Raw genomic sequence first — 27,399 nt, 5'->3', positions numbered from 1 at the left:
GTGTTCTGAAGGTTCTGGAACATGGCAGCACTTCCCTGCAGACATGAGGACACAGGGACACTTTGTCAGATTGTAACAGAGTTCCATTCAATCGCTCAGACTCAGTTCATGGGTCTGTTAGTGATCTGGTCTGTCATCTAGTGTTTACAACCACACACTAAATCACACCGCCACAAAGGTCCAGAGTCTCCAGGAGCAACATCCCTCTGTCCTCTGTCCTCTGCACTCGGCCCTTGGCCCTCTGTCCTCTGTCCTCTGTCCTTTGTCCTCTGTCCTCTGTCCTCTGTCCTCTGCCCTCTGTCCTCTGTCCTTTGTCCTCTGTCCTCTGTCCTCTACCCTCTGTCCTCTGCCCTCTGTCCTCTACCCTCTGTCCTCTGCCCTCTGCCCTCTGCCCTCTGTCCTCTGCCCTCTGCCCTCTGTCCTCTACCCTCTGTCCTCTGCCCTCTGCCCTCTGCCCTCTGTCCTCTGTCCTCTGCCCTCTGTCCTCTGTCCTCTACCCTCTGTCCTCTGTCCTCTACCCTCTGCCCTCTGTCCTCTGTCATCATTTTTATATTACAGTTGAGTTTTTCCACTTTTTTTAAGACTGCAAATTCAAGATGATCATTCCTGAGTATGAGTGACAGCTGGTGCTCAGGGAAAGCTCTACATAATAATCTTAATTATCTTTAGTCACCTTTTATTCTTACTTCTCCTTCATGTAGAAGGAAATAAAGAAGAAACCTCTGGAGAGACGATTCCATGAGAGATCCCCTCTCCAGGAGGGGCTGAGAGAGTGAGAGCAGCCTCCAGTCGGATTAGAGAGAGGAACAAAAGGCCTGCAGGGCAAAACACACACACATCATGAATTGTGAAATATCATGCAAGACAGGGACGAGGGAGAGAGAGACAGGGACGAGGAGAGAGAGACAGGGACAAGGAGAGAGAGACAGGGACAAGGAGAGAGAGACAGGGAGGAGGGAGAGAGAGACAGGCACGAGGGAGAGAGAGACAGGGAGGAGGGAGAGAGAGACAGGCACGAGGGAGAGAGAGACAGGGAGGAGGGAGAGAGAGACAGGGAGGAGGGAGAGAGAGACAGGGAGGAAGGAGAGAGAGACAGGGAGGAGGGAGAGAGAGACAGGGAGGAGGGAGAGAGAGACAGGGAGGAGGGAGAGAGAGAGACTCTATCACTCTATCAAGTTCACATAGTTGATGACACTGTCCATTGTGACTACAGGGTGCTGACGTTTGAAAAGTGAAAGTTAAGGAAACAGAACAAGGAAATAAATCAACTGACTCTGAAACAGACTCAGACTGACGATCAGGTTTAGGATGGGGGTTAAAGGTCTGGTCAGTTTTATTGACACCCACAACCTGTATGAGACCATCTGCTTCAGGGACGGACCACTGGTGATCGATGGATCCAACCTCATCTACCTGCTGTACTTCAACTCAGGTAACAGACTGAAGCTTCAGAGGAGAGACAGAGACAGAGACAGACAGAGAGAGAGACTGACAGACTGTCTCTGTCTCCTCTCTGGGTTCTTTAAAAAAATATATATATTTGAATTGAACAAAGGTAGAGAGTTTGACAGTTTTGGAGATCGATTGAATACAGAAAGAAGAGGAAAAAAGAGGGAGAGGACAGAAATGATGACTTGGACCCATGGAATGTGACACAAAGTTGGACAAACTGTATAAAGGGACGAGGGGACGGGGCCTTGGGCTAATGACTTGGACAGATTGTTGTTTGTAAAAGTTGTTTGAGAAGAGGAAGTGCAGCAGGATTGGACTCCACGCCTGCAGCAGGACTCTCTCTCTCTCTCTCTCTCTCTCTCTCTCTCTCCCTCTCTGTCCCTGTCTCTCCTCTGAGTGTCTCTCTCTCCTATGGGTCTCTCTCTCTGTGATGATGCTTGTTTTTATGAGTCAAACATTAAACAACAATATCTAATTCATAAAGTATTAGAACATCAACCTGTACTTGAGTCATTGTAATAGCTTTGTATTCTGAGAGAAAAAGAAGAAGAAGAAAAGTGGATGAACTGGTTTGTGACTGATCACACCTCAACACACACACACACACACACACACACACACACACACACACCACAACCAGAGACAACAAACAATCAGTTTGTTTCATTATGATGATGTCACTCAATCAAACAGTGAGGGACCAAACCCTTTTCTTCTGCGATTGGCTGATCAGGTTTGGACCAGAATCATGGTGGGGAGTATGCTGCATTTGAGGACCTGATTGAGGAGTTCATTGAAGCTCTGAGAGCCTGCAGGGTGGAGCCGTACGTGGTGCTGGACGGAGGGTCCTACACCTGCACCAATCAGAAGCTGGCCACCCTGGAGCAGAGAGGTGGACAGCGAGTGGTCCAAGCCCACAATGCAGCGCTGGGCCGGCAAATGGGCATCCTGCCGCTGCTGTGCAGGCTGGTGTTCAAACAGAAGCTGGCCCAGCTGCAGGTTCAGGTCGCCCAGTGCTTTGGAGATGCAGACGAGCAGGTGGCCGCCCTGGCCAGAGAGTGGCGCTGCCCGGTGCTTTCACACGACAGCGACTTTTACATCTTCGACCTGCCGGCGGGGCTGCTGCCCATCCCTCACTTCCAGTGGAGGGCGCTGAAGAGCACAGGCTCCCAGAGATGCATCCCCTGTAAGATCTACAACATCTCCAGCTTCTGCACCTTCTTCAACATCAAGCCACAGGTCAGAGTTCAACTTTCAACCTAAATGAGATGATAGCTTGTGCACTAAGATGCTAAACTGAGCTTTGCTGCTGCAGATCATGCCCACCTTTGCTGTGTTGGCTGGAAACGACTTTGTGAAGCTGGACAAGGAGAGATTCCCAGACTGGACTAAGTTTGTCCCAGGAGACAGCAGGAAGACGGCGCGGCTGGAGGGGCTGCTCCGCTGGCTGAGGAAGTTCCAGCAGCCTGAGGAGGCGCTAAAGGAGCTGCGACAGCTGAAGAGTGATCTGAGGAAGGAAGTATTTCATGTTTTGACTGAAGCCATGAAGGAGTACCAGATCCCTCCTTGCTCCCTGACAGCTTTCCTCACTGATGGAACAGCCCCACCTCTGCCAGCTGTGAAAGTACTTCCTTTACCTAACACTCAAGCACAAATCAAACACAATGGAAGTGAATTCTGCTCCTTAAAGGAAACAATTGTTAAGCCTAGGATTTACTATAAACAGCAACTGTGAATTCTATCAAGACATAAACCTGAGAGCACAGCAGAACGTCTGAAAGCACTTCCTCTGCTCGGTCTCCTGTAGGTGTTCGGTCGTGTTCCAGACTGGTTCAGGCTGCCTCTGGTCCAGGGTCGGATGAGCAAGGACATCCTGAATGTTCTGCTGCTGCACAGGGTAAGTCCCAGCCTCCCTGTGGAGCACCGAGACCTGCCCAGCTCTCAGCTGGTGTCCCAGTCCGTCCGGCAGGTGATGTACGGGCTGCTGCTGGGTGAAGAGGAGCGGGTGGAGGAGCACATCAGGGAAGGTCTTCAGCTGAAAAGCATCCAGGTCCAACCTGTCTGCAGAGGGGCGGCTCAGCAGCTCTCACTCAGCTCTCTACACCAGGTGAAGCTTTCAGGATTTCATCCTAAACATTCAACTAAGAACTTAGAACCTCTACATATCAAAGACCAAATCGGTGCCGGCTCACGGCGGCACTTTCACCGGGGCGGCACGTTCAGGCGCACCCCTTGGCAGCCGCTTACGTCACAACACGCACCTAAACAACACACGTTAGCTCGCATCACATGTTGAGCTGATAGATGAAGTCAGTGTCTTCCTCTCCTGTGCCGCTGCAGGCGGAGGAGGCGCTGCGTCGTCAGGTGTTCCTGGAGACTCTGGAGGTGGACCAGAGCCTTCTGAGCCCTCTGCCGCCTCAGCTGCACCTCCTGGTGGCTGTGACCTGCTACTGGCTGAAGAAAGCTCAGCCTCCTCCTGAGCTCCTGGAGGCCCTGCTGCTGGGCCGGACCAACACAGAGACCAGAGGACCCACAGAGACCAGAGGACCTACAGAGACCAGAGGACCCACAGAGACCAGAGGACCCACAGAGACAAGAGGACTCACAGAGACCAGAGGACCCACAGAGACCAGAGGACCCACAGAGACCAGAGGACCCGCAGAGACCAGAGGACCCACAGCAGGCACCAGACACACACACACCTACACACACACACACACAGACAAAAAGAAGGAGGAAGGAAATGCGCTTACGATTTCTTGTGACCTGAAGTTATTTTATCTACCTTTGTTGAACGCACTTATTGTAAGTCGCTTTGGATAAAAGCGTCTGCTAAATGACCCTAATGTAATGAAACCCAGACCCATGCATGTAACTCCTCCCTAACTGTGTGTGTGTGTGTGTGTGTGTGTTGTAGCTGTGCAGGCTCACACTCAGCAGGAGGTGAACCGGGGCGTGGCACATTCCTTCAACCAGTGGCAGGTGTGCCTGAAGGACAGCATTCTCCTGAACCAGCTTCTGGGCTGGCCGCTCCCTGAACCCCACATTGCACGGTGAGAGCAGGCATATCACCATGGTAACGTCAAGTCAAACTGCGGATGTCCTTCATTCCACTGTGACTCTGATGTTCTCCAGGTTGTACCAGGGGCTGCTGGTGCACCAGCTGGTTCACAGGCTGAGGGGCGGGGTCACAGTGGAGGCCATCCTGTGTGAAGAAAACATGGAAGAGTGCCACCTGCTGGACCACTTCAACAACATCTTGAGAAAGTGAAATAACAGCAGCTTACTTGTTGGTCTCTTACTGAACACCTCTCTGTCATTCCTGTTGTGAGTCTGTGTGTCCTTGTCTAGCAGCCTCACACCAACATGGCTTTGAGACACAGCACTATCCTTCATGTCACATTGAGTGTAAACTGTCCAACATCTTTGTTGTCCTGTGAGATGTGTGCATCTGTTCCCTCCATAAAGAAGTAAGACCAACATCTGACTCAAGACTTTCCTTTAACTGTTGTGACACAGTGATCTAAACTTACACAAACTTACTCAATAACACAAATCTGTTACTTAATGTCCACACAACAGCCTTGATGACTGTGGTTTACTCGCTCTAGGTGAGTTGAAGAGGGCAATTCCTTGTTTTTATTGATCTTTTAGTTGTCTATGGCAACCAGGGCTGCTTCACTCGGGAGCTGGCCACGGGTTTGATGGGCAACTTTGGCAATTGTGTCCAGGCTGCCCGCATCCCCAGCAGAGTCTTGGAGGTCCTTGTCTTGGAGGTCGTCCCCGCTGGCCACCTCTACGGTGCGATGCAGGTGGTCTCCTCATCTTTGGAGCCTGTTGTTGTATTCGCTGCTATTGGGAATAGACATTGATGATGGGAGGGAGTTGGACAGGAGGTGGAGCAGAGGGTTGAGTGACAGGTGTCTTTTCACCTGACTGATTGTTCAGAACTGGGGCTTGAAACTTTTTCTTATATTGATTGATGTTCCTGGTTTTCTTCACCTAGTTGGTCAAACTTCAACCAATATGCCTCTGCCTCTTTCTCTTTCAGAGCCTGGATTCTCTCTGCAAAACAATCTAAGACTTTTGGTTTGTCCTTTGTAACTTCCTTGTTCCTTTCTCTACTGTAAACTTTTGGAGTCGACTCTTCATATTGGACAGGAGATGCTCTGTAAGAAGCTAGATCAATGTCTCCTGAAATTTGAACGACACCTGCCAGATTTGGATATATTCCTGCAGTATTACATTACATTACGATCATTTAGCAGAATCTGATATCTGCTAACACTAGCTGTTTCTCTGTCTGCTTTTTCTCCATTCGCACCTTTTTAGCTCTTAGATTCTCTCGGATTTCTCTCAACCTGTTCCTGTAATTAGTGCTTTCATCTTTGAACAATTTAATTATCTCTTCCTCTGTTTCTCTCTTCTGTTGTCTTTTCTTGCCTAAGTCCGATGGTTTGTAGCCTTTTATTCTGAGTTGCATCTCTTCGCATGCATTGACATCAAATGTGCCTCCAGCTGGCCAGGGACTGCATAAGTTTTTAGTTCGCTTCTCCCATTTTTCAGATGTTTTCTCTATGTCTATTTTGGTCAGGGGATACTTAATTCCCAAGAGGGTTACCGGTATCACGTCCATTTCTACTGTACGTATCAACAATTTGAATATTGCCTTTTGATGTTTTTATACCTGGATAGGCTCAATTGCGTAGTTTTTAGAACGGCAATAATTACAATTTAGTCTTATTAACTAAGTAAGCAACATATATGTTTCAAACACAAGTTATAGTTGTTATATGTCCTACGTCACCTCTTCTTAAGCACTTATCCTGAATTCAGCATCTGGTAATACATTTAAATCAAACAATGCAACAATATATGCCAATACTGTATTGCAGCTCTCAGTTTATGTACAGAAAATGTGGTGTAAGACAAACAATATTAAGTGGTCAGACCTGACTCCAGAGAGTCTCAGATGGGGAGGAGGGAAGTCAGCCTCTCTCCTTTCTTCCTGTTTAGCAGGCCTGAGTGTGTGAGGTCAAGGCACTGTTCTAAACTGATTGCAATCAAAGCCAGAGAACGAAAGGGAGAGTGTGTGTGTGTGTGTGTGTGTGTGTGTGTGTGTGTGTGTGTGTGTGTGTGTGTCCCACTCGGTGGTATACACCCCTCCTGTGCTTCAGTCGGGCACAGGACAGCGCTGCGTACACATCTGTCTCAATACATCTGTCTCAACACACTGGGTGAATATAGCAATACAGCACAGAATATAGCAACAATTTAGTTTTCAGCAATTTTCAACCCAGCAACAGCAGTGCTCCCGCAGCACACAACAAAACAACACTGCACCAGGTTTTTCACCGATTATATTGCCAGAAGGAACCTTCAACCATCAATTTTGACCACTACTTTATGGTACAAGTTTTTACTAGTTGTACTTCTTCTACAATTTTCAGCTTCAAATTTCAGAGTTTAATGCACTTCGTATTTGCAATGGAGCCCAAACTCCACCCACACACGGCTCCCTTTTGTTCTCGCAGTCACACACACAGGAAACGCATCCTTCCTCACTGCACACATGCATTCAAACCTGTCAGCGCTGACTTTTGTACAAACACACACACCCACACACACTGCTATTGTCAATTTAAATATTGAAGGGACAGCAATTGTAACAATTAACAACAGCTTGTATGGCAATTCTAAGATTTCTAAGATTTCTGTTCTTTTGAATTCACCTAACTCTTTACTCTGATCTATGTATCTCTGATCTATGTATCTCTAAATTTATAGCTTTAGTTAAGTCTCATTGAGAAGTGGGCAAGGTGTGATTGTCCTGGTGCGTCTCTCTATTTCGCGGGATTTCGGGAGACAACACACAAGCTCAAGTACCTTAACGGGACCTCTTATGCATTATCTGTTATCTCCTCTTATTGACCCCTAATTCTTCAACTTTTAACTTTGAACATCAACTTTTAGATTTTTGAAAATTACTTTAGTGCATTTCAAAAGTCAATTTCTATTATGCAGAAATACAGCAAATGTACACATCTAAAATGCTCCAATTCCTGTAGTTTTAATTCTGTAAGTACACCTATTTGTTTTACTTCTGTTGAACTCTCTTTTGATTGATTTTACCTACAGAACTTCTCCTCAACTTTCTCTCCTCCAGTTATATTGCTGTTATATATTTAATTCTGCTATGGATTAATCGGACCCGCTTATGTGGAAACTGCAATGTATTTTTGAAGATGCAAACCAACCTTTTCACAGGAGACCCGTTTCTCTCGTGGTGTTCTGGACAAGACTGAGATGGTGTTTCTCCCGGGGAAGGGCTGCCCGCACCGAGACCTGGCCATCAGCATAGATGACTCCGTGGTGACGTCTACTCGGACCGCGAGGAATCTGGGTGTGACCCTGGACGACCAACTGTCGTTCTCGGCAAACATCGCTTCGGTGACGTGTTCCTGCAGATTCCTCCTCTACAACATCCGGAGGATTCGTCCCTTCCTCACCGACAAGGCAGCGCAGGTGCTGATCCAGGCTCTTGTCATCTCCCGCCTGGACTACTGCAACTCCCTCCTTGCCGGCTTCCGCCATCAGACCTCTGGAGCTCGTCCAGAAAGCTGCTGCTCGTCTGGTGTTCAACCTTCCCAAGTTCTCCCACACAACTTGCCTTCTCGGTTCTCTACACTGGCTCCCTGTAGCTGCTCGCATCCAGTTTAAGACTCTGGTGCTAGCCTACAGGGCAGTGAAAGGAACAGCTCCTTCATACCTCCAGGCTACGGTCAAGCCCTACACCCCCGCCCGACCACTTCGCTCTGCTGCCTCCAGGCGGCCGGCTGCCCCGGCGCTCAGCGGCCCCTGCTTGCGATCGATGCGGTCACGGCTTTTCTCTGTTCTGGCACCTCAGTGGTGGAATGATCTCCCGACTGATGTCAGGACAGCGGAGTCGCTGCCCATCTTTCGCCGCAGGCTGAAGACCCATCTCTTCAAGAAACACTACCCGGATCCTCCCTCTTAGGACATCACCTACTCTGTCCTAGCTCTTCTGATGCTCTTGTTTTCTAATTTTTCATTTCTAATTTGTCCTTTTTTCTCATTCATCATAGTACCTAACTTATTGCACTTCTACTCTAGCTCTAGTTCTGCTCTTAGCTGTTGGTTTAGGAAGGAAATGCGCTTACGATTTCTTGTGACCTGAAGTTCTTTTATCTACCTTTGTTGAACACACTTATTGTAAGTCGCTTTGGATAAAAGCGTCTGCTAAATGACCCTAATGTAATGTAATGTAATGTTCCTGTGAGCCAGCTAATCTGCTCTTACTCTCCTAGCTCATATAGTTTTTCTAGAAAAATCTCTTATATAGTCGTTCAGTGCCCCCGAGCTCCTTGAGGTTTCCGGCAAATAAGAAATATTTTTACGCATTCCAAAGTCTCATTTATGAAATGTTTGACACCCTTGTCAAAATCATTCAAGATCTCATGAATGAGCAGTTTCAACATTTTAGTCATCACTTGACTACTTGCGTCTTCGGGTTAAAGACGACTGGGACTTCCCAGCATTTTGTTGCGCAATCTTCTCTTTCACACACACACTCAGCCTCGATTCTCCCTCTTCTTCTTATCAGATTCTTTTTTGCAAGTTTTACGTCTGCTGGACTTACCAACCGGACGACGGACCTCCAGGCAGCCCCCTCACACAGAATACTATACTAGTTAAAAAAGCAAATCTGCTCCCCTCTTTATGGCCATGTCTGTGTGGGGAGACGCACCCCGGTTCCATCCCCCGGTGTAGCAGTCTAGCAGGTTTTCTCTTGTCAATCCTGTTCGTGACGCCAATTATATAGTATAACTCTATATATCAATTTGCGGAGACGGTTGAGGCTGCATATCTTCTTTAATCAATCACACATGAGAGCTTTATCACACGTCATAGTGAGTATAGGCACTACAAACATCAGTTTATATCAAAGAGTTACAGGGTGGGGCCTTTCCATTGTTGGCCCTGGCTACCTTAGTAACCATGTCACAGTGACCTCAGAGACATAATGTTGCTTCCTTGCTGATGACAATGTTCACTTGTATAATATTGTCCTGAATATAGCACATTTTTCTTCCCCACGGACAGCTCTAGTCAATTTGGGTCTTGGGACTTGAAATAAGACTCATCTGTCCTGAATTGAGACTTAGCTTGTGACTTGTCTGTGGTTAGACTTTAGTTATGACTCACCTGCCCTCACTAGGATGGAGTTGACCCTTGACTTGTGAATTGTCGGTCTTGACTTGAGACTCCAGTTGATGCTTGGGACTTAGACTCTAATTGACACGTTACGACTTGTCTGTCTTGATTGGAGACTTGAACTGGTACTTCACTTATGAATAGATTGTCTTGACTTGAGACTTGACTTGTTTGTCTCAGACTTGAGACTTGACTTGTTTGTCTCAGACTTGCCTGTCCTGACTCGTGACTTGAAAGGGACTTGACTTGAGATTTTGACGACTGATTTTTCAAAATAGACTCATGAAACATGACTTGTCACTTATCTGTCTTTTAGGACTTGACTTGCCAGTCTTCATTTCAAACTTGACAAGGCTGAAAGTTGACTTGTGACTCGGGACTTGCCTGTTTAGACTTGGGACTTGAATTGGGATCCATGAGTTGTTTGCCTTGAGATTTGAATTGGGATTGAATTTTAGAAATGAATGGTAACTTGATTGTCTTGAACTAGGAGTTGACTTAGGGATTGCCTGTCTTGACTTGTGACTGGGCTGTCTTGGCATTGGGAAACTAGGAAAGGAAAGTGTTAAATGGCAAAGCTGAAATGAAAGCACAGGACTCTGCTGCAGACAGGGACTCACACTCAGACTCGTACTCAGGATCAGGATCAGGATCAGAATGGGGGTTAAGGATCTGAGCGGTTTGATGAAGACCTACCATCAGATCTTCCGTGACACCTGCTTCACAAACAGCCGGCTGGTGATCGACGGATCGGGCCTGATCTACGAGCTGTACTTCAGCTCGGACAGAAACACTGAAGCTTCAGAGGAAGGTAGGATCTCTGTGTGTCTCCGTCCCCTCCTCACCCTCTCTCTCCCTCTCTGTGTCTCTCTGTCTCTGTCTCACACACAGTTGCATGTCTTCTGCTGAGGTGATTACTTTACGTTTTGCCAGTCAAACATTAAAGTAACCAGAAACAACATCTGATTTCTACAGTGGAATCAAACCTGCATTCCTCTTTTAAATGCTGAATTACTACGAGTACATCCAAGTGTACTAGACTAATGTACTCAGTAATTAGTTCCCACCTCTGAAAGAAATGCAAATAGAGAAAACTAAAGGCTGAGAAATGGATACACTTCTTGTTGTGAATCTAAGAAGTCAGTTTGAAACAAGTTGAAACTTGCAAGCAATGAATCATTACTCAGTCTGAATCCTTTGTTGACTTTACTTTGTCTGTGATTGGCTGATCAGGTTTGGACCAGAATCATGGTGGGGAGTATGCTGCATTTGAGGACCTGATTGAGGAGTTCATTGAAGCTCTGAGAGCCTGCAGGGTGGAGCCGTACGTGGTGCTGGACGGAGGGTCGGACCACACCGATAAGAAACTGGTCGATCTCAGGCAGAGAGCTGAAGGCCGAATCAAAAGAGCCCACGATGCGGCGCTGGGCCGGCACACGGGCATCCTGCCGCTGCTGTGCAGGCTGGTGTTCAAACAGAAGCTGGCCCAGCTGCAGGTTCAGGTCGCCCAGTGCTTTGGAGAGGCAGACGAGCAGGTGGCCGCCCTGGCCAGAGAGTGGCGCTGCCCGGTGCTTTCACACGACAGCGACTTTCACATCTTCGACCTGCCGGCGGGGCTGCTGCCCACCCCTCACTTCCAGTGGAGGGCGCTGAAGAGCAGAGGCTCCCAGAGATGCATCCCCTGTAAGATCTACAACATCTCCAGCTTCTGCACCTTCTTCAACATCAAGCCACAGGTCAGAGTTCAACTTTCAACCTAAATGAGATGATAGCTTGTGCACTAAGATGCTAAACTGAGCTTTGCTGCTGCAGATCATGCCCACCTTTGCTGTGTTGGCTGGAAACGACTTTGTGAAGCTGGACAAGGAGAGATTCCCAGACTGGACTAGGTTTGTCCCAGGAGACAGCAGGAAGACGGCGCGGCTGGAGGGGCTGCTCCGCTGGCTGAGGAAGTTCCAGCAGCCTGAGGAGGCGCTAAAGGAGCTGCGACGGCTGATGAGAGATCCGAGGGAGGAAGTGTTTCATGTTTTGACTGAAGCCATGAAGGAGTACCAGATCCCTCCTTGCTCCCTGACAGCTTTCCTCACTGATGGAACAGCCCCACCTCTGCCAGCTGTTAAAGTTCTTCCTTTACCTAACACTCAAGCACAAATCAAACACAATGGAAGTGAATTCTGCTCCTTAAAGGAAACAATTGTTAAGCCTAGGATTTACTATAAACAGCTGTGAATTCTATCAAGACATAAACCTGAGAGCACAGCAGAACGTCTGAAAGCACTTCCTCTGCTCGGTCTCCTGTAGGTGTTCGGTCGTGTTCCAGACTGGTTCAGGCTGCCTCTGGTCCAGGGTCGGATGAGCAAGGACATCCTGAATGTTCTGCTGCTGCACAGGGTAAGTCCCAGCCTCCCTGTGGAGCACCGAGACCTGCCCAGCTCTCAGCTGGTGTCCCGGTCCGTCCGGCAGGTGATGTACGGGCTGCTGCTGGGTGAAGAGGAGCGGGTGGAGGAGCACATCAGGGAAGGTCTTCAGCTGAAAAGCATCCAGGTCCAACCTGTCTGCAGAGGGGCGGCTCAGCAGCTCTCACTCAGCTCTCTACACCAGGTGAAGCTTTCAGGATTTCATCCTAAACATTCAACTAAGAACTTAGAACCTCTACATATCAAAGACCAAATCGGTGCCGGCTCACGGCGGCACTTTCACCGGGGCGGCACGTTCAGGCGCACCCCTTGGCAGCCGCTTACGTCACAACACGCACCTAAACAACACACGTTAGCTCGCATCACATGTTGAGCTGATAGATGAAGTCAGTGTCTTCCTCTCCTGTGCCGCTGCAGGCGGAGGAGGCGCTGCGTCGTCAGGTGTTCCTGGAGACTCTGGAGGTGGACCAGAGCCTTCTGAGCCCTCTGCCGCCTCAGCTGCACCTCCTGGTGGCTGTGACCTGCTACTGGCTGAAGAAAGCTCAGCCTCCTCCTGAGCTCCTGGAGGCCCTGCTGCTGGGCCGGACCAACACAGAGACCAGAGGACCCACAGAGACCAGAGGACCCACAGAGACCAGAGGACCCACAGAGACCAGAGGACCCACAGAGACCAGAGGACCCACAGAGACCAGAGGACCCGCAGAGACCAGAGGACCCACAGCAGGCACCAGACACACACACACCTACACACACACACACAGACAAAAAGAAGGAGGAAGGAAATGCGCTTACGATTTCTTGTGACCTGAAGTTCTTTTATCTACCTTTGTTGAACGCACTTATTGTAAGTCGCTTTGGATAAAAGCGTCTGCTAAATGACCCTAATGTAATGAAACCCAGACCCATGCATGTAACTCCTCCCTAACTGTGTGTGTGTGTTGTAGCTGTGCAGGCTCACACTCAGCAGGAGGTGAACCGGGGCGTGGCACATTCCTTCAACCAGTGGCAGGTGTGCCTGAAGGACAGCATTCTCCTGAACCAGCTTCTGGACTGGCCGCTCCCTGAACCCCACATTGCACGGTGAGAGCAGGCATATCACCATGGTAACGTCAAGTCAAACTGCGGATGTCCTTCATTCCACTGTGACTCTGATGTTCTCCAGGTTGTACCAGGGGCTGCTGGTGCACCAGCTGGTTCACAGGCTGAGGGGCGGGGTCACAGTGGAGGCCATCCTGTGTGAAGAAAACATGGAAGAGTGCCACCTGCTGGACCACTTCAACAACATCTTGAGAAAGTGAAATAAGAGCAGCTTACTTGTTGGTCTCTTACTGAACACCTCTCTGTCATTCCTGTTGTGAGTCTGTGTGTCCTTGTCTAGCAGCCTCACACCAACATGGCTTTGAGACACAGCACTATCCTTCATGTCACATTGAGTGTAAACTGTCCAACATCTTTGTTGTCCTGTGAGATGTGTGCATCTGTTCCCTCCATAAAGAAGTAAGACCAACATCTGACTCAAGACTTTCCTTTAACTGTTGTGACACAGTGATCTAAACTTACACAAACTTACTCAATAACCCAAATCTGTTACTTAATGTCCACACAACAGCCTTGATGACTGTGGTTTACTCGCTCTAGGTGAGTTGAAGAGGGCAATTCCTTGTTTTTATTGATCTTTTAGTTGTCTATGGCAACCAGGGCTGCTTCACTCGGGAGCTGGCCACGGGTTTGATGGGCAACTTTGGCAATTGTGTCCGGGCTGCCCGCATCCCCAGCAGAGTCTTGGAGGTCCTTGTCTTGGAGGTCGTCCCCGCTGGCCACCTCTACGGTGCGATGCAGGTGGTCTCCTCATCTTTGGAGCCTGTTGTTGTATTCGCTGCTATTGGGAATAGAAATTGATGATGGGAGGGAGTTGGACAGGAGGTGGAGCAGAGGGTTGAGTGACAGGTGTCTTTTCACCTGACTGATTGTTCAGAACTGGGGCTTGAAACTTTTTCTTATATTGATTGATGTTCCTGGTTTTCTTCACCTAGTTGGTCAAACTTCAACCAATATGCCTCTGCCTCTTTCTCTTTCAGAGCCTGGATTCTCTCTGCAAAACAATCTAAGACTTTTGGTTTGTCCTTTGTAACTTCCTTGTTCCTTTCTCTACTGTAAACTTTTGGAGTCGACTCTTCATATTGGACAGGAGATGCTCTGTAAGAAGCTAGATCAATGTCTCCTGAAATTTGAACGACACCTGCCAGATTTGGATATATTCCTGCAGTATTACATTACATTACGATCATTTAGCAGAATCTGATATCTGCTAACACTAGCTGTTTCTCTGTCTGCTTTTTCTCCATTCGCACCTTTTTAGCTCTTAGATTCTCTCGGATTTCTCTCAACCTGTTCCTGTAATTAGTGCTTTAATCTTTGAACAATTTAATTATCTCTTCCTCTGTTTCTCTCTTCTGTTGTCTTTTCTTGCCTAAGTCCGATGGTTTGTAGCCTTTTATTCTGAGTTGCATCTCTTCGCATGCATTGACATCAAATGTGCCTCCAGCTGGCCAGGGACTGCATAAGTTTTTAGTTCGCTTCTCCCATTTTTCAGATGTTTTCTCTATGTCTATTTTGGTCAGGGGATACTTAATTCCCAAGAGGGTTACCGGTATCACGTCCATTTCTACTGTACGTATCAACAATTTGAATATTGCCTTTTGATGTTTTTATACCTGGATAGGCTCAATTGCGTAGTTTTTAGAACGGCAATAATTACAATTTAGTCTTATTAACTAAGTAAGCAACATATATGTTTCAAACACAAGTTATAGTTGTTATATGTCCTACGTCACCTCTTCTTAAGCACTTATCCTGAATTCAGCATCTGGTAATACATTTAAATCAAACAATGCAACAATATATGCCAATACTGTATTGCAGCTCTCAGTTTATGTACAGAAAATGTGGTGTAAGACAAACAATATTAAGTGGTCAGACCTGACTCCAGAGAGTCTCAGATGGGGAGGAGGGAAGTCAGCCTCTCTCCTTTCTTCCTGTTTAGCAGGCCTGAGTGTGTGAGGTCAAGGCACGCCCACTCGGTGGTATACACCCCTCCTGTGCTTCAGTCGGGCACAGGACAGCGCTGCGTACACATCTGTCTCAATACATCTGTCTCAACACACTGGGTGAATATAGCAATACAGCACAGAATATAGCAACAATTTAGTTTTCAGCAATTTTCAACCCAGCAACAGCAGTGCTCCCGCAGCACACAACAAAACAACACTGCACCAGGTTTTTCACCGATTATATTGCCAGAAGGAACCTTCAACCATCAATTTTGACCACTACTTTATGGTACAAGTTTTTACTAGTTGTACTTCTTCTACAATTTTCAGCTTCAAATTTCAGAGTTTAATGCACTTCGTATTTGCAATGGAGCCCAAACTCCACCCACACACGGCTCCCTTTTGTTCTCGCAGTCACACACACAGGAAACGCATCCTTCCTCACTGCACACATGCATTCAAACCTGTCAGCGCTGACTTTTGTACAAACACACACACCCACACACACTGCTATTGTCAATTTAAATATTGAAGGGACAGCAATTGTAACAATTAACAACAGCTTGTATGGCAATTCTAAGATTTCTAAGATTTCTGTTCTTTTGAATTCACCTAACTCTTTACTCTGATCTATGTATCTCTGATCTATGTATCTCTAAATTTATAGCTTTAGTTAAGTCTCATTGAGAAGTGGGCAAGGTGTGATTGTCCTGGTGCGTCTCTCTATTTCGCGGGATTTCGGGAGACAACACACAAGCTCAAGTACCTTAACGGGACCTCTTATGCATTATCTGTTATCTCCTCTTATTGACCCCTAATTCTTCAACTTTTAACTTTTAACATCAACTTTTAGATTTTTGAAAATTACTTTAGTGCATTTCAAAAGTCAATTTCTATTATGCAGAAATACAGCAAATGTACACATCTAAAATGCTCCAATTCCTGTAGTTTTAATTCTGTAAGTACACCTATTTGTTTTACTTCTGTTGAACTCTCTTTTGATTGATTTTACCTACAGAACTTCTCCTCAACTTTCTCTCCTCCAGTTATATTGCTGTTATATATTTAATACTGCTATGGATTAATCGGACCCGCTTATATGGAAACTGCAATGTATTTTTGAAGATGCAAACCAACCTTTTCACAGGAGACCCGTTTCTCTCGTGGTGTTCTGGACAAGACTGAGATGGTGTTTCTCCCGGGGAAGGGCTGCCCGCACCGAGACCTGGCCATCACCATAGATGACTCCGTGGTGACGTCTACTCGGACCGCGAGGAATCTGGGTGTGACCCTGGACGACCAACTGTCGTTCTCGGCAAACATCGCTTCGGTGACGCGTTCCTGCAGATTCCTCCTCTACAACATCCGGAGGATTCGTCCCTTCCTCACCGACAAGGCAGCGCAGGTGCTGATCCAGGCTCTTGTCATCTCCCGCCTGGACTACTGCAACTCCCTCCTTGCCGGCTTCCGCCATCAGACCTCTGGAGCTCGTCCAGAAAGCTGCTGCTCGTCTGGTGTTCAACCTTCCCAAGTTCTCCCACACAACTTGCCTTCTCGGTTCTCTACACTGGCTCCCTGTAGCTGCTCGCATCCAGTTTAAGACTCTGGTGCTAGCCTACAGGGCAGTGAAAGGAACAGCTCCTTCATACCTCCAGGCTATGGTCAAGCCCTACACCCCCGGCCGACCACTTCGCTCTGCTGCCTCCAGGTGACAGACTGCCCCGGCGCTCAGCGGCCCCTGCTTGCGATCGATGCGGTCACGGCTTTTCTCTGTTCTGGCACCTCAGTGGTGGAATGATCTCCCGACTGATGTCAGGACAGCGGAGTCGCTGCCCATCTTTCGCCGCAGGCTGAAGACCCATCTCTTCAAGAAACACTACCCGGATCCTCCCTCTTAGGACATCACCTACTCTGTCCTAGCTCTTCTGATGCTCTTGTTTTCTAATTTTTCATTTCTAATTTGTCCTTTTTTCTCATTCATCATAGTACCTAACTTATTGCACTTCTACTCTAGCTCTAGTTCTGCTCTTAGCTGTTGGTTTAGGAAGGAAATGCGCTTACGATTTCTTGTGACCTGAAGTTCTTTTATCTACCTTTGTTGAACACACTTATTGTAAGTCGCTTTGGATAAAAGCGTCTGCTAAATGACCCTAATGTAATGTAATGTAATGTTCCTGTGAGCCAGCTAATCTGCTCTTACTCTCCTAGCTCATATAGTTTTTCTAGAAAAATCTCTTATATAGTCGTTCAGTGCCCCCGAGCTCCTTGAGGTTTCCGGCAAATAAGAAATATTTTTACGCATTCCAAAGTCTCATTTATGAAATGTTTGACACCCTTGTCAAAATCATTCAAGATCTCATGAATGAGCAGTTTCAACATTTTAGTCATCACTTGACTACTTGCGTCTTCGGGTTAAAGACGACTGGGACTTCCCAGCATTTTGTTGCGCAATCTTCTCTTTCACACACACACTCAGCCGCGATTCTCCCTCTTCTTCTTATCAGATTCTTTTTTGCAAGTTTTACGTCTGCTGGACTTACCAACCGGACGACGGACCTCCAGGCAGCCCCCTCACACAGAATACTATACTAGTTAAAAAAGCAAATCTGCTCCCCTCTTTATGGCCATGTCTGTGTGGGGAGACGCACCCCGGTTCCATCCCCCGGTGTAGCAGTCTAGCAGGTTTTCTCTTGTCAATCCTGTTCGTGACGCCAATTATATAGTATAACTCTATATATCAATTTGCGGAGACGGTTGAGGCTGCATATCTTCTTTAATCAATCACACATGAGAGCTTTATCACACGTCATAGTGAGTATAGGCACTACAAACATCAGTTTATATCAAAGAGTTACAGGGTGGGGCCTTTCCATTGTTGGCCCTGGCTACCTTAGTAACCATGTCACAGTGACCTCAGAGACATAATGTTGCTTCCTTGCTGATGACAATGTTCACTTGTATAATATTGTCCTGAATATAGCACATTTTTCTTCCCCACGGACAGCTCTAGTCAATTTGGGTCTTGGGACTTGAAATAAGACTCATCTGTCCTGAATTGAGACTTAGCTTGTGACTTGTCTGTGGTTAGACTTTAGTTATGACTCACCTGCCCTCACTAGGATGGAGTTGACCCTTGACTTGTGAATTGTCGGTCTTGACTTGAGACTCCAGTTGATGCTTGGGACTTAGACTCTAATTGACACGTTACGACTTGTCTGTCTTGATTGGAGACTTGAACTGGTACTTCACTTATGAATAGATTGTCTTGACTTGAGACTTGACTTGTTTGTCTCAGACTTGAGACTTGACTTGTTTGTCTCAGACTTGCCTGTCCTGACTCGTGACTTGAAAGGGACTTGACTTGAGATTTTGACGACTGATTTTTCAAAATAGACTCATGAAACATGACTTGTCACTTATCTGTCTTTTAGGACTTGACTTGCCAGTCTTCATTTCAAACTTGACAAGGCTGAAAGTTGACTTGTGACTCGGGACTTGCCTGTTTAGACTTGGGACTTGAATTGGGATCCATGAGTTGTTTGCCTTGAGATTTGAATTGGGATTGAATTTTAGAAATGAATGGTAACTTGATTGTCTTGAACTAGGAGTTGACTTAGGGATTGCCTGTCTTGACTTGTGACTGGGCTGTCTTGGCATTGGGAAACTAGGAAAGGAAAGTGTTAAATGGCAAAGCTGAAATGAAAGCACAGGACTCTGCTGCAGACAGGGACTCACACTCAGACTCGTACTCAGGATCAGGATCAGGATCAGAATGGGGGTTAAGGATCTGAGCGGTTTGATGAAGACCTACCATCAGATCTTCCGTGACACCTGCTTCACAAACAGCCGGCTGGTGATCGACGGATCGGGCCTGATCTACGAGCTGTACTTCAGCTCGGACAGAAACACTGAAGCTTCAGAGGAAGGTAGGATCTCTGTGTGTCTCCGTCCCCTCCTCACCCTCTCTCTCCCTCTCTGTGTCTCTCTGTCTCTGTCTCACACACAGTTGCATGTCTTCTGCTGAGGTGATTACTTTACGTTTTGCCAGTCAAACATTAAAGTAACCAGAAACAACATCTGATTTCTACAGTGGAATCAAACCTGCATTCCTCTTTTAAATGCTGAATTACTACGAGTACATCCAAGTGTACTAGACTAATGTACTCAGTAATTAGTTCCCACCTCTGAAAGAAATGCAAATAGAGAAAACTAAAGGCTGAGAAATGGATACACTTCTTGTTGTGAATCTAAGAAGTCAGTTTGAAACAAGTTGAAACTTGCAAGCAATGAATCATTACTCAGTCTGAATCCTTTGTTGACTTTACTTTGTCTGTGATTGGCTGATCAGGTTTGGACCAGAATCATGGTGGGGAGTATGCTGCATTTGAGGACCTGATTGAGGAGTTCATTGAAGCTCTGAGAGCCTGCAGGGTGGAGCCGTACGTGGTGCTGGACGGAGGGTCGGACCACACCGATAAGAAACTGGTCGATCTCAGGCAGAGAGCTGAAGGCCGAATCAAAAGAGCCCACGATGCGGCGCTGGGCCGGCACACGGGCATCCTGCCGCTGCTGTGCAGGCTGGTGTTCAAACAGAAGCTGGCCCAGCTGCAGGTTCAGGTCGCCCAGTGCTTTGGAGAGGCAGACGAGCAGGTGGCCGCCCTGGCCAGAGAGTGGCGCTGCCCGGTGCTTTCACACGACAGCGACTTTCACATCTTCGACCTGCCGGCGGGGCTGCTGCCCACCCCTCACTTCCAGTGGAGGGCGCTGAAGAGCAGAGGCTCCCAGAGATGCATCCCCTGTAAGATCTACAACATCTCCAGCTTCTGCACCTTCTTCAACATCAAGCCACAGGTCAGAGTTCAACTTTCAACCTAAATGAGATGATAGCTTGTGCACTAAGATGCTAAACTGAGCTTTGCTGCTGCAGATCATGCCCACCTTTGCTGTGTTGGCTGGAAACGACTTTGTGAAGCTGGACAAGGAGAGATTCCCAGACTGGACTAGGTTTGTCCCAGGAGACAGCAGGAAGACGGCGCGGCTGGAGGGGCTGCTCCGCTGGCTGAGGAAGTTCCAGCAGCCTGAGGAGGCGCTAAAGGAGCTGCGACGGCTGATGAGAGATCCGAGGGAGGAAGTGTTTCATGTTTTGACTGAAGCCATGAAGGAGTACCAGATCCCTCCTTGCTCCCTGACAGCTTTCCTCACTGATGGAACAGCCCCACCTCTGCCAGCTGTTAAAGTTCTTCCTTTACCTAACACTCAAGCACAAATCAAACACAATGGAAGTGAATTCTGCTCCTTAAAGGAAACAATTGTTAAGCCTAGGATTTACTATAAACAGCTGTGAATTCTATCAAGACATAAACCTGAGAGCACAGCAGAACGTCTGAAAGCACTTCCTCTGCTCGGTCTCCTGTAGGTGTTCGGTCGTGTTCCAGACTGGTTCAGGCTGCCTCTGGTCCAGGGTCGGATGAGCAAGGACATCCTGAATGTTCTGCTGCTGCACAGGGTAAGTCCCAGCCTCCCTGTGGAGCACCGAGACCTGCCCAGCTCTCAGCTGGTGTCCCGGTCCGTCCGGCAGGTGATGTACGGGCTGCTGCTGGGTGAAGAGGAGCGGGTGGAGGAGCACATCAGGGAAGGTCTTCAGCTGAAAAGCATCCAGGTCCAACCTGTCTGCAGAGGGGCGGCTCAGCAGCTCTCACTCAGCTCTCTACACCAGGTGAAGCTTTCAGGATTTCATCCTAAACATTCAACTAAGAACTTAGAACCTCTACATATCAAAGACCAAATCGGTGCCGGCTCACGGCGGCACTTTCACCGGGGCGGCACGTTCAGGCGCACCCCTTGGCAGCCGCTTACGTCACAACACGCACCTAAACAACACACGTTAGCTCGCATCACATGTTGAGCTGATAGATGAAGTCAGTGTCTTCCTCTCCTGTGCCGCTGCAGGCGGAGGAGGCGCTGCGTCGTCAGGTGTTCCTGGAGACTCTGGAGGTGGACCAGAGCCTTCTGAGCCCTCTGCCGCCTCAGCTGCACCTCCTGGTGGCTGTGACCTGCTACTGGCTGAAGAAAGCTCAGCCTCCTCCTGAGCTCCTGGAGGCCCTGCTGCTGGGCCGGACCAACACAGAGACCAGAGGACCCACAGAGACCAGAGGACCCACAGAGACCAGAGGACCCACAGAGACCAGAGGACCCACAGAGACCAGAGGACCCACAGAGACCAGAGGACCCGCAGAGACCAGAGGACCCACAGCAGGCACCAGACACACACACACCTACACACACACACACAGACAAAAAGAAGGAGGAAGGAAATGCGCTTACGATTTCTTGTGACCTGAAGTTCTTTTATCTACCTTTGTTGAACGCACTTATTGTAAGTCGCTTTGGATAAAAGCGTCTGCTAAATGACCCTAATGTAATGAAACCCAGACCCATGCATGTAACTCCTCCCTAACTGTGTGTGTGTGTGTGTGTGTGTGTTGTAGCTGTGCAGGCTCACACTCAGCAGGAGGTGAACCGGGGCGTGGCACATTCCTTCAACCAGTGGCAGGTGTGCCTGAAGGACAGCATTCTCCTGAACCAGCTTCTGGACTGGCCGCTCCCTGAACCCCACATTGCACGGTGAGAGCAGGCATATCACCATGGTAACGTCAAGTCAAACTGCGGATGTCCTTCATTCCACTGTGACTCTGATGTTCTCCAGGTTGTACCAGGGGCTGCTGGTGCACCAGCTGGTTCACAGGCTGAGGGGCGGGGTCACAGTGGAGGCCATCCTGTGTGAAGAAAACATGGAAGAGTGCCACCTGCTGGACCACTTCAACAACATCTTGAGAAAGTGAAATAAGAGCAGCTTACTTGTTGGTCTCTTACTGAACACCTCTCTGTCATTCCTGTTGTGAGTCTGTGTGTCCTTGTCTAGCAGCCTCACACCAACATGGCTTTGAGACACAGCACTATCCTTCATGTCACATTGAGTGTAAACTGTCCAACATCTTTGTTGTCCTGTGAGATGTGTGCATCTGTTCCCTCCATAAAGAAGTAAGACCAACATCTGACTCAAGACTTTCCTTTAACTGTTGTGACACAGTGATCTAAACTTACACAAACTTACTCAATAACCCAAATCTGTTACTTAATGTCCACACAACAGCCTTGATGACTGTGGTTTACTCGCTCTAGGTGAGTTGAAGAGGGCAATTCCTTGTTTTTATTGATCTTTTAGTTGTCTATGGCAACCAGGGCTGCTTCACTCGGGAGCTGGCCACGGGTTTGATGGGCAACTTTGGCAATTGTGTCCGGGCTGCCCGCATCCCCAGCAGAGTCTTGGAGGTCCTTGTCTTGGAGGTCGTCCCCGCTGGCCACCTCTACGGTGCGATGCAGGTGGTCTCCTCATCTTTGGAGCCTGTTGTTGTATTCGCTGCTATTGGGAATAGAAATTGATGATGGGAGGGAGTTGGACAGGAGGTGGAGCAGAGGGTTGAGTGACAGGTGTCTTTTCACCTGACTGATTGTTCAGAACTGGGGCTTGAAACTTTTTCTTATATTGATTGATGTTCCTGGTTTTCTTCACCTAGTTGGTCAAACTTCAACCAATATGCCTCTGCCTCTTTCTCTTTCAGAGCCTGGATTCTCTCTGCAAAACAATCTAAGACTTTTGGTTTGTCCTTTGTAACTTCCTTGTTCCTTTCTCTACTGTAAACTTTTGGAGTCGACTCTTCATATTGGACAGGAGATGCTCTGTAAGAAGCTAGATCAATGTCTCCTGAAATTTGAACGACACCTGCCAGATTTGGATATATTCCTGCAGTATTACATTACATTACGATCATTTAGCAGAATCTGATATCTGCTAACACTAGCTGTTTCTCTGTCTGCTTTTTCTCCATTCGCACCTTTTTAGCTCTTAGATTCTCTCGGATTTCTCTCAACCTGTTCCTGTAATTAGTGCTTTAATCTTTGAACAATTTAATTATCTCTTCCTCTGTTTCTCTCTTCTGTTGTCTTTTCTTGCCTAAGTCCGATGGTTTGTAGCCTTTTATTCTGAGTTGCATCTCTTCGCATGCATTGACATCAAATGTGCCTCCAGCTGGCCAGGGACTGCATAAGTTTTTAGTTCGCTTCTCCCATTTTTCAGATGTTTTCTCTATGTCTATTTTGGTCAGGGGATACTTAATTCCCAAGAGGGTTACCGGTATCACGTCCATTTCTACTGTACGTATCAACAATTTGAATATTGCCTTTTGATGTTTTTATACCTGGATAGGCTCAATTGCGTAGTTTTTAGAACGGCAATAATTACAATTTAGTCTTATTAACTAAGTAAGCAACATATATGTTTCAAACACAAGTTATAGTTGTTATATGTCCTACGTCACCTCTTCTTAAGCACTTATCCTGAATTCAGCATCTGGTAATACATTTAAATCAAACAATGCAACAATATATGCCAATACTGTATTGCAGCTCTCAGTTTATGTACAGAAAATGTGGTGTAAGACAAACAATATTAAGTGGTCAGACCTGACTCCAGAGAGTCTCAGATGGGGAGGAGGGAAGTCAGCCTCTCTCCTTTCTTCCTGTTTAGCAGGCCTGAGTGTGTGAGGTCAAGGCACGCCCACTCGGTGGTATACACCCCTCCTGTGCTTCAGTCGGGCACAGGACAGCGCTGCGTACACATCTGTCTCAATACATCTGTCTCAACACACTGGGTGAATATAGCAATACAGCACAGAATATAGCAACAATTTAGTTTTCAGCAATTTTCAACCCAGCAACAGCAGTGCTCCCGCAGCACACAACAAAACAACACTGCACCAGGTTTTTCACCGATTATATTGCCAGAAGGAACCTTCAACCATCAATTTTGACCACTACTTTATGGTACAAGTTTTTACTAGTTGTACTTCTTCTACAATTTTCAGCTTCAAATTTCAGAGTTTAATGCACTTCGTATTTGCAATGGAGCCCAAACTCCACCCACACACGGCTCCCTTTTGTTCTCGCAGTCACACACACAGGAAACGCATCCTTCCTCACTGCACACATGCATTCAAACCTGTCAGCGCTGACTTTTGTACAAACACACACACCCACACACACTGCTATTGTCAATTTAAATATTGAAGGGACAGCAATTGTAACAATTAACAACAGCTTGTATGGCAATTCTAAGATTTCTAAGATTTCTGTTCTTTTGAATTCACCTAACTCTTTACTCTGATCTATGTATCTCTGATCTATGTATCTCTAAATTTATAGCTTTAGTTAAGTCTCATTGAGAAGTGGGCAAGGTGTGATTGTCCTGGTGCGTCTCTCTATTTCGCGGGATTTCGGGAGACAACACACAAGCTCAAGTACCTTAACGGGACCTCTTATGCATTATCTGTTATCTCCTCTTATTGACCCCTAATTCTTCAACTTTTAACTTTTAACATCAACTTTTAGATTTTTGAAAATTACTTTAGTGCATTTCAAAAGTCAATTTCTATTATGCAGAAATACAGCAAATGTACACATCTAAAATGCTCCAATTCCTGTAGTTTTAATTCTGTAAGTACACCTATTTGTTTTACTTCTGTTGAACTCTCTTTTGATTGATTTTACCTACAGAACTTCTCCTCAACTTTCTCTCCTCCAGTTATATTGCTGTTATATATTTAATACTGCTATGGATTAATCGGACCCGCTTATATGGAAACTGCAATGTATTTTTGAAGATGCAAACCAACCTTTTCACAGGAGACCCGTTTCTCTCGTGGTGTTCTGGACAAGACTGAGATGGTGTTTCTCCCGGGGAAGGGCTGCCCGCACCGAGACCTGGCCATCACCATAGATGACTCCGTGGTGACGTCTACTCGGACCGCGAGGAATCTGGGTGTGACCCTGGACGACCAACTGTCGTTCTCGGCAAACATCGCTTCGGTGACGCGTTCCTGCAGATTCCTCCTCTACAACATCCGGAGGATTCGTCCCTTCCTCACCGACAAGGCAGCGCAGGTGCTGATCCAGGCTCTTGTCATCTCCCGCCTGGACTACTGCAACTCCCTCCTTGCCGGCTTCCGCCATCAGACCTCTGGAGCTCGTCCAGAAAGCTGCTGCTCGTCTGGTGTTCAACCTTCCCAAGTTCTCCCACACAACTTGCCTTCTCGGTTCTCTACACTGGCTCCCTGTAGCTGCTCGCATCCAGTTTAAGACTCTGGTGCTAGCCTACAGGGCAGTGAAAGGAACAGCTCCTTCATACCTCCAGGCTATGGTCAAGCCCTACACCCCCGGCCGACCACTTCGCTCTGCTGCCTCCAGGTGACAGACTGCCCCGGCGCTCAGCGGCCCCTGCTTGCGATCGATGCGGTCACGGCTTTTCTCTGTTCTGGCACCTCAGTGGTGGAATGATCTCCCGACTGATGTCAGGACAGCGGAGTCGCTGCCCATCTTTCGCCGCAGGCTGAAGACCCATCTCTTCAAGAAACACTACCCGGATCCTCCCTCTTAGGACATCACCTACTCTGTCCTAGCTCTTCTGATGCTCTTGTTTTCTAATTTTTCATTTCTAATTTGTCCTTTTTTCTCATTCATCATAGTACCTAACTTATTGCACTTCTACTCTAGCTCTAGTTCTGCTCTTAGCTGTTGGTTTAGGAAGGAAATGCGCTTACGATTTCTTGTGACCTGAAGTTCTTTTATCTACCTTTGTTGAACACACTTATTGTAAGTCGCTTTGGATAAAAGCGTCTGCTAAATGACCCTAATGTAATGTAATGTAATGTTCCTGTGAGCCAGCTAATCTGCTCTTACTCTCCTAGCTCATATAGTTTTTCTAGAAAAATCTCTTATATAGTCGTTCAGTGCCCCCGAGCTCCTTGAGGTTTCCGGCAAATAAGAAATATTTTTACGCATTCCAAAGTCTCATTTATGAAATGTTTGACACCCTTGTCAAAATCATTCAAGATCTCATGAATGAGCAGTTTCAACATTTTAGTCATCACTTGACTACTTGCGTCTTCGGGTTAAAGACGACTGGGACTTCCCAGCATTTTGTTGCGCAATCTTCTCTTTCACACACACACTCAGCCGCGATTCTCCCTCTTCTTCTTATCAGATTCTTTTTTGCAAGTTTTACGTCTGCTGGACTTACCAACCGGACGACGGACCTCCAGGCAGCCCCCTCACACAGAATACTATACTAGTTAAAAAAGCAAATCTGCTCCCCTCTTTATGGCCATGTCTGTGTGGGGAGACGCACCCCGGTTCCATCCCCCGGTGTAGCAGTCTAGCAGGTTTTCTCTTGTCAATCCTGTTCGTGACGCCAATTATATAGTATAACTCTATATATCAATTTGCGGAGACGGTTGAGGCTGCATATCTTCTTTAATCAATCACACATGAGAGCTTTATCACACGTCATAGTGAGTATAGGCACTACAAACATCAGTTTATATCAAAGAGTTACAGGGTGGGGCCTTTCCATTGTTGGCCCTGGCTACCTTAGTAACCATGTCACAGTGACCTCAGAGACATAATGTTGCTTCCTTGCTGATGACAATGTTCACTTGTATAATATTGTCCTGAATATAGCACATTTTTCTTCCCCACGGACAGCTCTAGTCAATTTGGGTCTTGGGACTTGAAATAAGACTCATCTGTCCTGAATTGAGACTTAGCTTGTGACTTGTCTGTGGTTAGACTTTAGTTATGACTCACCTGCCCTCACTAGGATGGAGTTGACCCTTGACTTGTGAATTGTTGGTCTTGACTTGAGACTCCAGTTGATGCTTGGGACTTAGACTCTAATTGACACGTTACGACTTGTCTGTCTTGATTGGAGACTTGAACTGGTACTTCACTTATGAATAGTTTGTCTTGACTTGAGACTTGACTTGTTTGTCTCAGACTTGAGACTTGACTTGTTTGTCTCAGACTTGCCTGTCCTGACTCGTGACTTGAAAGGGACTTGACTTGAGATTTTGTCGACTGATTTTTCAAAATAGACTCATGAAACATGACTTGTCACTTATCTGTCTTTTAGGACTTGACTTGCCAGTCTTCATTTCAAACTTGACAAGGCTGAAAGTTGACTTGTGACTCGGGACTTGCCTGTTTAGACTTGGGACTTGAATTGGGATCCATGAGTTGTTTGCCTTGAGATTTGAATTGGGATTGAATTTTAGAAATGAATGGTAACTTGATTGTCTTGAACTAGGAGTTGACTTAGGGATTGCCTGTCTTGACTTGTGACTGGGCTGTCT

The 27,399-nt window shown here is 47.1% G+C and overlaps 3 protein-coding genes across 3 annotated transcripts; all 3 read left to right on the top strand.

The window, feature by feature from the left end:
* The first annotated feature begins 1,146 nt into the window (after positions 1 to 1,146).
* LOC143017143 (single-strand DNA endonuclease ASTE1-like) lies at positions 1,147 to 4,926 on the top strand. The gene is made up of 7 exons (XM_076171797.1): positions 1,147 to 1,432; positions 2,186 to 2,691; positions 2,768 to 3,076; positions 3,260 to 3,559; positions 3,793 to 4,135; positions 4,370 to 4,505; positions 4,588 to 4,926. The coding sequence occupies exons 1-7, from the start codon at positions 1,309 to 1,311 to the stop codon at positions 4,721 to 4,723; spliced, it is 1,854 nt and encodes a 617-aa protein (XP_076027912.1). The 5' UTR covers positions 1,147 to 1,308; the 3' UTR covers positions 4,724 to 4,926.
* A 5,289-nt stretch (positions 4,927 to 10,215) lies between these two features.
* Positions 10,216 to 13,041, top strand: LOC143017145 (single-strand DNA endonuclease ASTE1-like). Its single transcript, XM_076171799.1, has 5 exons — positions 10,216 to 10,498; positions 10,921 to 11,423; positions 11,500 to 11,892; positions 11,989 to 12,288; positions 12,522 to 13,041. The coding sequence occupies exons 1-5, from the start codon at positions 10,345 to 10,347 to the stop codon at positions 12,906 to 12,908; spliced, it is 1,737 nt and encodes a 578-aa protein (XP_076027914.1). The 5' UTR covers positions 10,216 to 10,344; the 3' UTR covers positions 12,909 to 13,041.
* Positions 13,042 to 18,808: 5,767 nt separating this feature from the next.
* Positions 18,809 to 22,198, top strand: LOC143017144 (single-strand DNA endonuclease ASTE1-like). The gene is made up of 7 exons (XM_076171798.1): positions 18,809 to 19,080; positions 19,503 to 20,005; positions 20,082 to 20,390; positions 20,571 to 20,870; positions 21,104 to 21,410; positions 21,643 to 21,778; positions 21,861 to 22,198. Exons 1-7 carry the CDS (start codon positions 18,927 to 18,929, stop codon positions 21,994 to 21,996), a joined length of 1,845 nt encoding a protein of 614 aa, XP_076027913.1. The 5' UTR covers positions 18,809 to 18,926; the 3' UTR covers positions 21,997 to 22,198.
* Positions 22,199 to 27,399: the final 5,201 nt, after the last annotated feature.

This window comes from Genypterus blacodes, unplaced genomic scaffold (genome assembly GCF_046128005.1).
Source record: "Genypterus blacodes isolate CSIRO-AG114 ecotype Tasmania unplaced genomic scaffold, CSIRO-AGI_Gbla_v1 ptg000271l_1, whole genome shotgun sequence".
Lineage (NCBI taxonomy): Eukaryota > Metazoa > Chordata > Actinopteri > Ophidiiformes > Ophidiidae > Genypterus > Genypterus blacodes.
This window is presented reverse-complemented; position numbering and strand designations above follow the sequence as displayed.